Raw genomic sequence first — 15,277 nt, forward strand, 5'->3', positions numbered from 1 at the left:
AAGTGAGAAAGATGCTAAGAAGAAAGGGTTTCAGGGGAGGAAGAAACAGGTGAACTCCAAGGAACTCAAAAAGCCTAAAGTAGGGAGGAAAGAGAAAGGCTTGGGAACAGAGGTGTGGCTGCCCAGCTGCTGACCATTGGCTCATCTTGCTGAGTACCACTGTGTGCAGGGTACTGTGGGAGGCTTTCTGGAAGAAATAAGGATGGGACAACCTCAGCCATCACACAGCGAGGGAGACCTACTTGTAAACCCCGAAGCCTTGAAAACAGAATGAAGTGCCTGCTGGCACTGGTGGGGCTCTTGGAGCTCAAGGGGAGAAGGAAGATGTCTGGCAGAGAACAGGGAGCAGCTGGGAGTAGGAGTTGCCTCGGGACCCACCTGTGCCACCCTGGGGGCCTGCGTACAGTTGAGTAAACCAAGCTCTCCAAACTTGCTTCATCCTCTGTATAATGAGTACCTGCCTCGGGGCTGACCAGCTGCCCCAGAAGAGGATTTAAGAATTTCACTGCTTTATCCATTTAGCCCCTTGGCCATTGCCATCCTAGTTCCAGCTCCATAGTTCCTGGAAGGGTTGGGCTTGACTGGGGCAGAGGCTGACTTTGGGCCTGCCAGACTAGGGGGAGGCAAGTGAGGCATTTCAGCTGCAACTTTTAAGGAACACAGGGTCAAAAAACTCAGTAAGCAAGAGAAACAGTATTTTAACGCAATATCGCAAAAAAAAAAAAAAAAAAATTGCAGAACTCTGAGAAATTGAATATTTCCTGCCACATCAGTAAACAAGGATGTCACAGCCATCAGCGATTGCAGCCACCATGGAAGGTGAGCTGGTGAGCCCCAAAGGAGCACAGAAAGGCGACTACCTGCAATCTAGCAGACATCAAAGCACTCCCTACCGTTGGGCCCTGAGGAAAGGAAATTCAGGATGTGAAAAACGCAGGACACAGGCTCCAAATAGCTGAGGTGCCTATTAAAGGAATGATTTCAGTGAGTCCACACTCTTGCATGTTCCCATACATAGAAAAGTTCTAAATTCCTTAACTTGGGATACCTGGTTTTCTTTAACAATAATCTTTTCCACGTTCAGATTACCTGCCCTTTGTTGAAAAACTTCTATATAATGCAGCTCCTACTCTCGCCTCCTCAGAGCAGTTTTCTCAGCGTTACTTGAGATGCTATCTCCCTGGCTTGAAATCCTAAAAATCCCCGCGGAATAAAACAACTCTCAACTTTCAGGTTGTGAATATTTTTTAAATCAACAGCCTGATGATGAGTAAAATATCAAAATTTTAAAGAAAGACAGGATTCGCCTTCGCACTCGCACAATCTTGCCTCAAATCTAATCTCTACACTGGGCCAGGGAGGGGGGTGCCTGCTTGCCTCTTTACCGAGTGCATCATTACCGGGGTGCAAGAAAAAGAGGCCAAACCCCCGCTCCCCAGCCCCCATACCCTGCCCCTGCACAGGCGCCTCCAAACAGGTGCTGGCCCAGGGCGGGCGCGCCCACAGCTGGCGGGGCACAGCGCTCCGCAGCTTCCTTCCACGGCCGAGTGAGCTTGCAGTTTCGATTCGCAGGGCCTGCGCAGAGGGGGCCGGCCCGGCCCGCCCCCGGCCCGCCCCCGGCCCGCCCCCGCTCCGCCCCGGGCTATGTAAGGCGGCCCCGCGTGGCTTCGTGCCACCGCTAGACTCCGTGTCCCTCCGCGCAGGCGGGCGGCCCCGGAGAGCTAGTGCTGCGAAGGCGGCGACGGCGGCGACCCCTCCTCATCATGGTGAGCGGGAGGGCTGGGCCGGGCCCCTAATGCAAAACGAGAGTATTGGGGGACTTAGGGGCGGGGGGGAGGAAGTGGCATGCAAATGAGGACTCGAGGTTCCGGAGTTGAGTCGGGGCTTTCTTGGCTGAGGTAGGGGCGCCGCGGGGAGCATGGGGAGAGGGGTTGGCGCTGGAGAAAGAAGGGAAGTAGCGAATCGAGCCTCAGAAGCAGCTCCCTCGGAGCACACCTGGGTGGCGGGTGGGCCGGGGTAGCGGGCACTGGGCCGCTGGGCGGGCATTCGGCACCTCCTCCCTGCCCAGGGCCTCGTCTGAGATAATGTGCGCCTGCTGAGCTGTCTGGGTGCTGGCGAGAGGTGGGGCCTCGCGGCTTAGAGGAAAAGGCGCTTTACAGTAAAAAGTGTTGCCGCCTGTGGCTTGCGCAGGCAGGAACCCAAGTGGCTCAGAGAGTTGCTGCTGACACACAGCAAGGGGTGCGAAGACCTAGACTCCGACGCAGGTGCCCTGTACCGCCCAGTCCTGGGGCAGGCACAAAGACCACGACTTTGTGGGGGGCCCAGGGCAGAGGAGGAGGTGGCAGGCTGTGCTGAATGAAGCCCTTTGTCTAGCGCTCTCTGGCCCAGCCCCCCACCAGCCCTTCTGTGGGACCATTGTCCCCCCATCCCAGACAAGAGAGTATTATCTGTTACTGGCATTGTTGGGGGAAGGGAGGCGGTCTTTGGGTGACCCTTCTCCACCCCCACCCTCCTCGATGCCCTCAGGGGCCAGGGAAGCTGTGGTTTTACCCCGACATAGAGCCCTCCACCTCCAAAGAGGTCATCCTTAATAGAGGCCAGGAATATAAGTTAGGCTTCACTTTTAGAAACGCAGGCTTCAGGTCCTCCCCTGCAGGCACTTCCGACCAGTTTTCCTTTCAAGGTGGCCGCAGTGGGTGATCCTTGAGGCCACGATTCTCCTTAAGAGTTTGGGACTGCCCAGACAGCCCTCTGCATACTGCGCAGCCAGAAGCCCTCAGGTCCCAAGGACGGAGGAGAGACCATCTAGAACCTCACGGCTTGGGAAGGCGCCCACCGCCCCGGGGGTGCCTGTCAGTCAAGGGTTGGGGTGCCTGGAGTGGGGGGATTCCTGGATAGGGCCAGGCCTGAGAGGAAGAGGCGAGGCTGGCGGGGCGGCCCTGCGTGACCTGGCTGACGCCTGTCTTCCCCTCCTCACACAGAGTAGAGGCTTCTCCCGAAAGAGCCAGACGTTCCTGCCCAAGGTCTTCTTCCGCAAAATGTCATCCTCAGGGGCCAAGGACAAGCCGGAGCTGCAGTTTCCCTTCCTGCAGGATGAGGAGACGGTGGCCACGCTGCAGGAGTGCAAGACGCTCTTCATCCTGCGAGGCCTGCCTGGGAGCGGCAAGTCCACGCTGGCCCGGTTCATCGTGGACAGGTACCGGGATGGCACCAAGATGGTGTCTGCCGACAGCTACAAGATCACCCCCGGCGCCCGGGGGGCCTTCTCCGAGGAGTACAAGCGGCTGGACGAGGACCTGGCTGCCTACTGCCGCCGGGATGTCCGGGTCCTGGTGCTGGATGATACCAACCATGAGCGGGAGCGGCTGGAGCAGCTCTTTGAGCTGGCCGACCAGTACCAGTACCAGGTGGTGCTGGTGGAGCCCAAGACGGCCTGGCGGCTGGACTGTGCCCAGCTCAAGGAGAAGAACCAGTGGCAGCTGTCAGCAGACGATCTGAAGAAGCTGAAGCCTGGGCTGGAGAAGGACTTCCTGCCGCTCTACTTCGGCTGGTTCCTGACCAAGAAGAGTTCCGAGGCCCTCCGCAAAACTGGCCAGACCTTCCTGGAGGAGCTGGGCAACCACAAGGCCTTCAAGAAGGAGCTGCGACACTGTAGGTGGCGGGGTCGGTGGGTGGGGCACTCAACCTTATGAGCCCCCTTGCTAGCTGGGCATAGGGTGCTGCGTGGCTGGGACCATTGTTCTCCAAGCTCTTGGGGGATGCAGGGGGGTTCACCTGGCGCTGGCAGAGGTCTCCTGGGGCGGTGCACACGCAATGGGACGTGGGAGAGATGTTCGCCAGGGACTTTCCCTCTCACCGTCTCCCCAGCTGCCCTCTCCCAGCCTGGAGCTAGACCACCGACCCTGTCTTAGAGGTGGGGAGAGCAAATTGCATACTGTCATAATAGGAAGTACATCAACATTTCATAGAACCCTGGAGGGAGAGTCTGGTCCAATGTTTTAAAATTCATTTTTAGCTGCAGAACCGTTTTCTAAAATACAATATGCCATGGAGTCCTAAGCTGCAGAAAACTTACTACTAGAACTATTGTAAACACCAGCGGGGACAGTTCCCAGGCCCTGAGTTAGCCAGCGCACCTCCTGTGGCATTGCACAGCTCCAGAGAACAGTCTGCTAGAGTCCAACCTCATTTTTGCAGATGGGAAATGCACAGAACGGATGTGGGATTTGCCCAAAGCTATCTTGAGAGCCCTAGACTCTATCGCCTCTAGAGGAGCCTTCCCTTACTGGGTCGGACCAGAGTGCCGTCCTGCTGTTTGCTCCACAGAGAAGAGAGATTTGGAATAGGGAAGGGCCCCCTAGTGGCTCTTCTCCTCCAGTGACCTGTGGGGGACATGTCACCCATCCACTAATCATCTCTTCTTTTAACACATTCCTAGTTGCCCCCCACCCATCAATTTTAGACTTGAAATATCCCCGCCGGTGTTTGTTTGGGTTGTCAGAGGTGAGTTGTGCCTATATATGTCCTCCAAGGACTTTTCTCAGCTCCTGAGATACGAATGCTGGCAAAGCGGGAAACCAGGATGCCTACACCACCTGGTGTGAGCTGTGCCTGTGAGTGGTGTGACAGAGACGCATCCGAGGCAGGGCTCCTGGTTAGCACTGGTTCTGCCCTGTAGAGTGACTGCCTCTCCGAAGCTGCATTTATCATTAAAAATTGGGATCCTCAACCTCCTAGAGATCCAGTGGTTAAGAGCCTGCATTTCCAATGCAGGGGGCATGGGTTCAGTCCCTGGTCTCAGAACTAAGATCCCACATGCCCCACGGCATGGCCAAAAAACCAAAACCCCCTGGTGTCCTTCTGCATAGGACAGCGCAGGAGAAATGTGGTGGGCCACAAACAAGGCCTGCCCTCCGAGCGGGGGTCTCCCTCCCCTGTGGAGGGAGTCCCTCAGAGGGACTCAACCCTGGGAGCTAACAGGAAAAGCCTAGTGATGGAGAAGCTAGCTTTAAGGTTATCCCATTATCTCCTAAGACCCTTCCTATACCCATTACTTTCTAAGACCCATTGTAGCCTTTCATCCACCAAAGGAGGCTACAGGCTACCTATCGTGCCAGTGACCAGCTGTTTCTTGTTCCAGGGGCCCCAGCTGAAATGGGTCATGATTGATAGTTATCTGGGTGGTCACCTCCTATTGTATCTGATTGACAGATGAGAGTCACTCAGGTCCAGCAGCTTGGAAGTGGGCTGGCTGTTGTGCTCTTTCTGGCTCCTTCCGTTGTACCACACAGTTCCCCTCCTCTTTTCTTTCTAGCCCCTTTTTCATGACCTGCTTCCCTGATTTTTCAGATGTGTAGCTCTGTTGAAGCTCAGATTCCCTTGGCTTATGCTGCCTTCCCCTGGGTTATAAGTGCCTTAGTTTTCAAGTCTGGGTAAGAGATGTAAAAATTTGCAGAACAAAAAGCAGAGAACTTAAAACACCTTTTCATAGCACTAGAGTTGCTTTAATTGGACCAACAAATGAATGGCAGTAGATCGCTCAATTACAGTGGATTGCAAACTTAAGCTCCATGTTGGATGTTTTTCCTCTGGCTCTCCCAAGCTCTTGGTGATAGCTGCTGCGATGCCCCTACTCTCCCGCCCTGACCACCCTCCCTCTCCCCCCGCAGTTGTCTCTGGGGATGAGCCCAGGGAGAAGATTGAACTGCTCACCTACTTCGGGAAGAGACCGCCGGGCGTGCTGCACTGCACAACCAAGTTCTGTGACTACGGGAAGGCCGCTGGGGCAGAGGAGTATGCCCAGCAAGATGTGAGTGCTCCCCAGGAACCTGGCGGAAGCGGGGAGAGGGCAGGCCCCTCTGGAGACCAGAAACCAGCAGCCTGTCGGGGAAAGTGGAGTCCGCCCCAGCAGCTTAGTGGTACTGAGCTCAGTGCCCCCGCGAGGCAGTGGCACCAGCTTGTGCTGTCGCCCCGGGGCCTTCCCCTTCTGCAGATGCGCACGGAATGCTGGCTTCTAAGCCTGTGTGCACTTCCAAAGGCTAGAAGTCCCGTACCCCAGGAGCCTGGTGCTCTGAAGTCCCTGTCCTGAGCCTGAGGCCTGGTAGTGCCCCGGAATGGGGAGTGTCGAGGGATGGAAAGGCTCGTTGGCTTAAGGGCACCAGCCCCTCCCCTGCCTGCAGGCTACCCCCGTCTCCTACCCACAGCCTCTCGTATGGGGTCCTTAACCACCTGGCTTGGCACCCTGGTGTGCCTGGCTGACCCCAGCCTCCTTCAGGTTGCCTCTGCAGGAAGGCGGTCCCTGACCCTCTGCCAGCTCCCTCACTTCTCTGCCTAGCTTAACAGCCATTTTACCTACTTGTTCAGTGGTCTCCTCCCACACGAATGGAAGCTTTCACCTCGTATCCCTAGCGCCTCCCACAGTTGCACGAACGAACACGCAGCACACAATTTCACTCCCACCTCTAACTGTACATTCATTTAGCAAGATTTACTAGGCACCTGTTAACTGCCAGACAGGGCTTCCCAGGTGGCTCAGTGGTGAAGAATGTGCCTGCAATGCAGGAGACTCAGTTTCAATCCCTGGGTTGGGAAGATCCCCTAGAGAAGGGAGTGGCAACCCACTCCAGTATTCTTGCCTGGAGAATCCCATGGACAGAGGAGCCTGGCGGGCTACAGTCCGTGGGGTCACGTAAAATAGGGCATGACTGAGCACACGGCACACACACAGTAGACACTGTTGGGATGAGGGGTCATGAGCAAAATACGGGAGTTTTTTATGGTCAAAATGGGAGAGATGGGCTTGCTGAGAATCAGGTATACTGTAAGCCACAGTGTATGGAGTAGATTTTGATCAAAGGCCTTTATTTCTGCCCTCGCCCCGCCCTCCAGGATATTGTCTGGATACCAGGGTTCTTTTAAGGGGTGAGTTGAGTAGTAACGACAGCAGCCCTTGCTAGGTCCTCAGTCCTCACCCTGAGGAAGCTTCAGCATCAGCCCTCTCTTACAGGTGAATGAGCCTTGGAGCTCGTGGGTGGGGAGCCCAGGCCTGAGCTCAGGAAGCCTGGCGTCGCTCACCCCTGCTGTCTCCTGCCTCCTCTGGCTCTTTCAGGCAGCCTGGCCAGTGTCAGTGGAACGACGTCCACCTGGCACCAGGCTCTCTGCTTGTGGCGCTCACTGTCCCTTCACTGCCACCACCTCTAGCTCGGTCCTCTGCCCTCTCCCCCCCTCTGTAGGTAGTGAAGAAATCCTACTGCAAGGCCTTCACGCTGACCATCTCGGCCCTCTTCGTGACACCCAAGACGACGGGAGCCAGAGTAGAGCTGAGCGAGCAGGAGCTGGCCTTGTGGCCGAACGACGTGGACAAGCTGTCCCCCTCTGACAACCTGCCACGGGGAAGCCGCGCACACATCACCTTGGGCTGCGCGGGTGACGTGGAGGCGGTGCAGACGGGCATTGACCTGCTAGAGATTGTGCGGCAGGAGAAGGGGGGCAGCCGCGGCGAGGAGGTGGGTGAGCTCAGCCGGGGCAAGCTCTACTCCCTGGGCAGCGGGCGCTGGATGCTGAGCCTGGCCAAGAAGATGGAGGTCAGGGCTATCTTTACGGGATACTATGGGAAGGGCAAGGCCGTGCCCATACGCAGCGGCCGCAAGGGTGGCTCCTTTCAGTCCTGTACCATCATCTGAGTGTCCTGGGCCACCTGCCCCTTCTTTACAACGGAAGGGGGAGGGGAGGGGAGCATCCCTCTGCTTGATCTTTGTTTTTATTTTTTACTCAAAGTTAACTTTCCTGTAATTTTTAAAAACTTGTAAAATAACTGCTCTCTTTTCCTGCCCACCCCTTCCCCTCTAACGCTCAAGCTTTCAACACAAGGGGGTGGGTAGGCGTCATTTAGGAACCTGGACCACAGTTGACCAGGCTGGGCCAAGTTTGGCCTGGACTGGAGCCACAACCCCAAGCCCTGCTTCCAGTTAACAGGCCCCCCAGGCCCACTGCCCCATACAAGGCTGGCTAGTGGGGAGGGACACCCCAGCACTGCAAGTACTCATGGGGTGGTCACCAGCCACAAAAAACTAGTGGTGGATTTGAGATGGGAGGATCCCTGGGTTTTGAAGCCATTTCCTAATCAGAGTATACTATTTTCCAGGGTAGAGAAAGGGTTTATCTTACACTTTTGGTCCTAAGTGCCTGTCCCCTCCTCACACTGTAACTAGGTAACAGTTTGACACCTAGGGGACAGAGTAGGCAGCAGCCACACCCCAGGCTGGCTGCACGTCTCACCCGGGGAAAGGGGTGGGCTTCCGTCCTTCCAGCCGTGTGGCCCTGCTGTGTCGGTGGGGAGATCAAGGCCAGAGACAGAGCCTCAGTGAGAAAGTACCAGTCTTGCCATCTGCCGAGCCTATCCTGCCTCCTTGGTGCCTCTGGAGGCCTTTGTGTCTCTGCTGAAAGGGGTCAGTGGGCACCAAAAACCAGTGGAGTGGCCCCTGGCTGTCACGGGCCAAGCCCTATCCGGTGCCTCTGGAAGGAGGGGTTTTAACACTGCTGTAGGAGCTGGGGTTCCTGGGGTGCCCTCCACTGCCCTCCGCTCAGTAACGGCCTTGCTAATCAGGCTGTCACCTGACAGAAGTGCCTGGACAGAAGTTACTCTCCCGGCTTTGCCCAACCTCAGCAACTTGTAAGACTGATAATGAAATAAATCGTGTTAATCCTAGCTGCGTGCATCTCTCTCCCCGTGGCCCGCTCAGTCTTCCTTGGGGCAAGGGCAGGGTGCGTTAGGACTGCCTTTGTCCCCCAGCTTGGGGCCATCGGTCCTGTCTCCCCTCTGCGGGCTGGGCACAGCTGTGGCGAGGCTGGGCAGCTGAACAGTGTCGGCTTTCATGAGGAGGCAGAAGGGAGAGAGGCTGGCCTTGGAGGCGCACAGACAGCAGGGGTTGGCTGAATATGAGGGACACGTAGCACAAAGCAGCCCCCAGTCACTGGGCACAGGCCCCCAGGTGTGCCCAGCCAATCCAATCAGAAGGACCTCAGCAAGACCCTGAGTTCTCCAGGGAGGGCCACCTTCAAGTCAGTGCCACTTAAACACAAGGGAAGAGCTGACATTCAAGAATCTCTTCCAGGCTAAGAAAAGGCCTGGTTGGCTACATGGGAACTTCCCAGGCCTAATGCAGTCAGCATTTCACCATGGTCTTTGCAGTGAAGGGAGAAGACGGAAAAGAAAGGGGCCGAGGCTCAGAAGGAAGAGAAATAGTTAGCTATTTGGGCCAAGGTCTTTACCTAGCCATCTCTACTTACCAGAATACCAAAAATCGGAGCTTCAGCCAAAGCCTCAAGTGTCTGCCTGGATGTCCTGAGATGATTCACCACAAACACAGCTTGACCTGAACAGCATGACCAATGCCACTGCTTCCCGCCCCCACTTGCCTTCCATGCAGAAAGGGACACGTGTGGAGAGGGCTAGGGGTGTTTGCTAAGAATTCCAGCTAATGAGCTGATGTCAGCACCCATACCACTGGGCCCGGGAGCTGCCTGTTCCACTTGGAAAGGGTCTGAGGGTCAGGGAGGCAGGATTGTGTCTTTGTTGCCATCTCCCTCAAGCAGCGGGAACTGTGAACGCCTGTATAAATCTGAGTTAGCCCAGCCGGGCACCTGGCACCCACTTTGGACACATGCAGCTTCTAGTGATTTCTAGTGGCCCCGAACTCACTGCCCCATGACTGGCATCAGGCTGGGCCCCAGAGCATCTCCAGGGCCTGCTTAGCATGTGCTAAACAGATTTTTGAGGGGGCACCCATACCCCTCGTGGGATGGCTGACTGACCCTGAAGTCCACGTGGGCATCCACTCCGTGCCGGGGGCCCAGGTCTGGCCCCGCTGACTGGAGTGACAAAAAGCAGCTGCCAGAGCAAAGTGCCAGAAAGGGTCAAAACATTTTATTCTCTTAATTTTTTTTCTTTTTTAATAAAGTTAAACAGTAAAACAAAAATTCACAAGCTGCCCTGTCCGCCCCCCGCCTCCCTCCCCTCCCCGCAGTCTTCGGCGCTGGCTCCCTTTCCTTCACCCCACTCACACAGACACAGGGTATCCAACTGAGAAAACGAAACTGCTCTAAGGACGTGGAGACATGATGAAGGGAGGAGGTGAATTGTGTCCACATTCGAGGTTAAGCTGAGCAAGTCTGCATTTTCTGGATTCTGGGTGGTGTCCTTTCATTAGCCAAACTGAAAAAAGAAATTCCCTGGACCAGAAGCTGCAGGGAAAAGAAGAGTTTGTCAGCTGGCTCTGAGTTTCCGAGGGAAGATCACTCTGCCCTGGTTACGAAGCACTGCTTCAACCGCGAGGGGAAAGCCACCTGAGAGTATCAAACAGGCTGGGCCCCGGGGTGCAGGAGGCCCACGAGCAGGTGGCATGTGTGCAACACCATCACCCTCACAGGGAAGCTCTGGGCAGACACTTCCCTGGCCACAAGCAGGTGTGGCTTTTGTGCTCCCGGAAACCTACCCCCCACCGCCCCCGCCCATCCTCAGCAGCACCCAAGGGGGTGGATGTCCTGCTAGAAGAGGATTCTGCCGCCTCCACTGATAGGCCTCTCTGACTCTCAGAGTGCTGCCTAACTGGGGGGGGCCCTGAGTTGGCTTGTGGCCTGGGAACTCAGGCATACCCACCTTCAAAGCTGAAGCCCCCAGGACCGCCGAAGAACGCCTTGAAGATGTTGTTTGCATCAAAATCTGTGGAGCAAAATAAGGAGCAGAGAAAGCACAAAAAGGTGAAAAAATCCGAAGTGTGTGAAGAGGAACTTAACAGAGAATGGGTCTCCAAAGCTCTCCCAGATAACAATCACTTCCCTCCTTTCCCCGAAGTCATGGTCGAGAGGCAGGCCCACTACTTGATCCCACTTTGTTCTGTTCTACTTCCAAGTGTGTCCCAAAGGAAGCTTTCCTTGCCTCAACCCACTTTGCTGCGCCTTCTCCACAATGGGAAAGGCCATTTGCTCCTATACACTGTCTCCCTATGATGCTGGGGCTGCTCCTGAAAGGACCAGACTCTACACCTTAAGTGCCACCAGGCTGTATCTAAGAATGAGACATGGCTGAATGCATGCCATACTCTGTCTACATCATATGCCAGAAAAAAAGCTGCCTGGTGGCAATCACAGTGTTGGGACTGGCATACCTTAGATCATTCCCAATTAATACTCAACAAAACCTAAGGGGGAAGCGCAAGCAGCCCGCCCAACCCCCTGGTCAGTGACAGCAACAACACTGAACACTGCTGCCTCGAGCCTCCCCCAGCGTGGCGCTCTTCTCATCAGGCCATGGTGGGCCTCACGTAGCCAGTCTGCCCAAGCTGCACAGGATTATCCTCCAGCGGCCAATCCCACAGGCACATGGTATTTAAAAGTGAATTCTTTGCCTGTGTATCTGCTCATCTTCCTGGCTCCCCCAGCTCAGTGAACAGCCCCACAGAATCAGCTGTGCCCAAGCCACTCTCGACTTGGTCCTCTGCCTCTCCTGACACGCTCAGCAGCCAACTCCTGCCGATGCCGTCTCCCAACCGTGCCCTCGATCCTCTTCTAGTGATCTTGTTTTCCCTCCTCTTCACCTTTTCTAAACCAGCTCTCCTCACTGCCATCACAAATATAACTCCAGAGCTGAAATCAGGTCCACGGCTCCCTTTCTTAAACCCTTCAACAGCTTTTGACTGCTTACAGCTCTTCTCAACTGCTGGGTAGAGCAATGTTTATTATTGTTAAAATTAGGTTTGTAAAACACACCCACCCACCCTGAACTGGCGAGGTCAGGGTTATCTATATAGCATCATCAACCTTATTTTTTTAAGTTCCGATTTTCTCAGTGGAAGAGAAAGGGCTGGCTTTAGAGGCAGTGGTCTGAGAACTGTGCACAGCTCAGGGCTTCTTTTATCTCTAACTGAGCTCACAGTGACCAATGATGCTCTCAGCTACGCTTCACTTCATTCTAAGTCTTCTGGGGAAACTGAAGTCTGTGAGGGCTGATGGGAATGTGCCAGACACATAAGTATCAGTCATCAGACACTTTGCAATGGGAGAAAAAAAACTTGCAGCCAAAAGGAAAAACCCAATGTTTCCTGTAGCCTCTAAGGCCTGCTGAGGTCTGACCCAGCTACTGTGTGGCTATGCCCCAGGCACCCTCTACCCTCCTAGCCACGCCCTGGTCACTCCCCTACAGTGCTGTGCTTTTCTGCATATCCAAGCTTTCCCTTGCTAGTGCTGACCTCGGCACTCACTCTGTACCCCTGGCACCTGCTACACTTGACTGCCCTCAATGGGCTCCATGTCTATCAGACCAAGGGTCAGACTTGGCCCGTGGACCAGGGTTTGAAAACCCTTGGACTGTGGGTTTGATTCAGCTTTGTTATTTTCCATACCCATCACAGCACCTCACACATAACAGCTACTCCTCAGAGTGCACTTAACAAACTGTTGGGCACTACTGGCTGACGGCATAAGACACCCCCACCCCACTCCTCTGCCCACAGAATGTCTTCAGGAAAAATGCTAACATTTCACAGGTGTCAGGTTCAACCCAGGCCGCCCCAACCAGCTCCCAACTTACCACCCATATTCATGCCCTCTTCATCAAGGTCTTGTCCACTGTCATAGCGAGTCTTTTTCTTGGGATCAGAGAGAATGGTAAAAGCTTCTCCGACCTCCTTGAACTTTTTCTCCTCCTCTTTCTGAACTTCGGCACTGGCTCCACTGTGCCGATCTGAAGGGAGGAATACAGGAAGGACTCAGAGTCTCAAGAAAACAGAGTTCAAGGGAAAGACTACATTATGTCTATTTTACAATCCAGTACTTCCCACATGTGGAGTATACAGAACCGAGCGCCACCTAATTCCAGCTGAGGAGCCTCTCTGAGGTTTTGGTGCTGGACTGACCATGGCAGCAGCCGGCCCAACCTGCTCCTCCCACTGAGCCCCACTCCCCACCCGCTCTACCTGGATGGTGCATCAAGGCCCGCTTCCGGTAGGCTTTCTTGATCTCGTCCTCAGAGGCATTCTTGTCTACACCAAGAATCTTGTAGTAATCTTTCCTCTTACTCTTCTTCAGTTCTAACTGTGCATTTTTAAGGAGCTGTTTGTGTTCTGGAGGAAGACATTTAGCGTCAACCGATAAATCTGTTTTTGGCTTCCTTTACCAAGTCCCAGCCCAGATGCCCTGGAGTCAGAAGCCCTGTTAACCATACAACGGGCTTTTATGATGATTTCTTGTGGAGATTAAAAAATCTATTTATACTTAGGTTCTTCACATCAGCCTCATCACACAGAAAATGAAAGTGGCAGGGAGAACTAGGGACCAGAAAACAGGTGCCTTGTCCCACATTTGGGATCTCGGCTCACTTCTTCCAATGAGCTCCAGGTTCACCCTTGAATCAAACAACTCCCGTGTCCCGTTTTAGGACCTACAAGTGAACACGTGCTCAAAATTCTTTACCTTTTGTTTTCTCCGTCTGATATACTTTCTCATAGTCCCTTACTGCTTCTTCATACTGTTCTGTGTCCAAGTAACTGAAAAGGAAATACAGGGCAGTACAATGACATAAACAGCAACGGCCTTTGGTGTCAATCTAGGGAAAGAGGCATGGCTCAAGCAAGAGACACAAACTTTTGGTTGAGATGCTTCATGAAACAGGAGTTCTTAAGCTAGCCACAAGAAAACTTCGCTACCAGTTCCTCAAGAAAAAGAGAGAGGTCTCACGCCACTTGCACCCACCAGCAAAGTGATACATTGCTCTGAGGAGAAAGCAACCAAGGGGAGAACGCTCCTTCTGATTTCACTCAGAGCCACCGAGAGGCATCTGGATCACCTTAGGAGAGACCATGTGAAGGCACCTACTTGACACTTGGGACTGAAACAAGGGAGAAAAATTATCAAGTGAGATCAATGGATATGGAAGAGTTTTGAAACCGAAAGTGCCATAAACATGCGGGGCCAGCTCCCATCCAGAGGAGATGTGGGATTAGTCAGCCACGAGAAGGATCAAGTTCAAGGTGGTGGCTGCCGCAATGCTTCCATTAAGACTAGTCAGTCTGAGAGATACAGGTTAGTGAGACAGAAAAGCAGACTGTGAACACAGACTCGATTCTCTTTCAGCGGCACAGAGGAAGGAGGGACCCTGACCCAAGATGGGAGGGAACCAGCTTGACAGGCTGATCGCCAAATCTTATGTCTCTTCCACAGAAACAAAGTGGCATTTTCCTGATGATATCACTCGCTCCGAGACTGGCCTACTGATTGAACAGACTCTTGTAGGAATTCCAGAAACAGTCACCATCAGCTGGGGAGTGGAGAGTGACCACACAGTGCAGCTTGCCACTGCAGAGAGAGGTTCAATTTCTCAGACCGCTGCTATCCAAGCTCATCTTTGCAAACATCACATAGCACCCCCAGGCCTAGAGGCCAGGGCGGAGGGAGCATTACTGATGGGGCTGGCGAGAGACAAACCCAACATTCTTAGGCATCTCCAATTTTCTGGCCACATCTTGATTCATGACTTTTAAAAAACGGCGCAAAACCAATGCCCCAGAGATGCAGGGCACAAATGCTACTAAGAATGCAGAGAGCCCATTTTCAGGATTAAGTATAATAATATAAACTGAAGGAACACAAAATTAGTAACAACTCTGGGTAAAGACTGACGTGACAAAAAAGCTAACCCGATGGACCTTCCAGACCCTTACATAATGTACTAAATAAACCTACATTACAGTTGTACTTCACACTTTTTTAAAAAATTCAAGGACATCCTAACATTAGAGAAAACAATGTTGAAAAGAAAAAGAAAAGTAGAGCTTTAAGGGAAACGGAAAGCTCCATTCAGCCCGTGACAGGAACTGCAGCAAAGGTCCGGCCTCTCCCCACCAGTGGGGTGAGCTGACGCAGATCCCAGCAGCACTCAGGCTTCTGGGAAGGCTTCAGCCTGAGCTAATCTCCAGGACGTCTCATCAGTCCCAGCTGCTCCAGGGGGCTGTTGCCAAGTTCTCAGCCAACTGTGCCCAACAGTGCAAGCTGTGCTCTGTGGCAGGATCTCACAGCAGACCTACGCAGAGGACAGTTCTGCTTCTCCCACAAAGATAAGGAGCTGTCTGACCAAAGCAATTTCTGTTTACTGCACACATATGAATAAAACATAATCTTTCCTCCCATTACCCTCCTAACAAATTCAGAATTTTCTGCTCTCTTCCCATTCCCTGTTCAAACACTTCAGAGTGTTCCACTGAGTTGATACAGTCTTATGTTTCCA

At 53.7% G+C, this 15,277-nt stretch overlaps 2 protein-coding genes across 3 annotated transcripts in view; one reads left to right on the forward strand and one right to left on the reverse strand.

The window, feature by feature from the left end:
* CNP (2',3'-cyclic nucleotide 3' phosphodiesterase) lies at window positions 1,529–8,707 on the forward strand. 2 transcript variants are annotated; one of them, XM_018065101.1, is made up of 4 exons: window positions 1,529–1,766; window positions 2,982–3,651; window positions 5,670–5,809; window positions 7,233–8,707. In XM_018065101.1, the coding sequence occupies exons 1-4, from the start codon at window positions 1,764–1,766 to the stop codon at window positions 7,680–7,682; spliced, it is 1,263 nt and encodes a 420-aa protein (XP_017920590.1). In that variant the 5' UTR covers window positions 1,529–1,763; the 3' UTR covers window positions 7,683–8,707. The 2 variants fall into 2 exon arrangements, with proteins under 2 accessions (XP_017920590.1, XP_017920591.1); XM_018065102.1 differs by lacking the exon at window positions 1,529–1,766 and adding an exon at window positions 1,879–1,898.
* DNAJC7 (DnaJ heat shock protein family (Hsp40) member C7) overlaps window positions 9,893–15,277 on the reverse strand; it is a 28,563-nt gene continuing 23,178 nt past the window's right edge. Inside the window, exons 10-14 of the mRNA XM_005693838.3 lie at window positions 13,468–13,541; window positions 12,972–13,118; window positions 12,587–12,739; window positions 10,658–10,720; window positions 9,893–10,242 (exon numbers count right to left, since the gene is read on the reverse strand). Of these exons, the coding sequence (XP_005693895.1) occupies window positions 10,205–10,242; window positions 10,658–10,720; window positions 12,587–12,739; window positions 12,972–13,118; window positions 13,468–13,541 (475 nt within the window). The 3' untranslated portion in view covers window positions 9,893–10,204. The remainder of the gene's footprint in view (window positions 10,243–10,657; window positions 10,721–12,586; window positions 12,740–12,971; window positions 13,119–13,467; window positions 13,542–15,277) is intronic.

This window comes from Capra hircus, chromosome 19 (genome assembly GCF_001704415.2).
Source record: "Capra hircus breed San Clemente chromosome 19, ASM170441v1, whole genome shotgun sequence".
NCBI classification, from domain to species: domain Eukaryota; kingdom Metazoa; phylum Chordata; class Mammalia; order Artiodactyla; family Bovidae; genus Capra; species Capra hircus.

What these genes read in the sequence shown, in the direction of transcription:
- CNP (XM_018065101.1), top strand. An exon ending in CAAGAAGGAGCTGCGACACT is followed by an intron (nt 3,652 to 5,669) that starts GTAGGTGGCGGG and finishes CTCCCCCCGCAG; the next exon opens with TTGTCTCTGGGGATGAGCCC. An exon ending in AGGAGTATGCCCAGCAAGAT is followed by an intron (nt 5,810 to 7,232) that starts GTGAGTGCTCCC and finishes CCCCCTCTGTAG; the next exon opens with GTAGTGAAGAAATCCTACTG.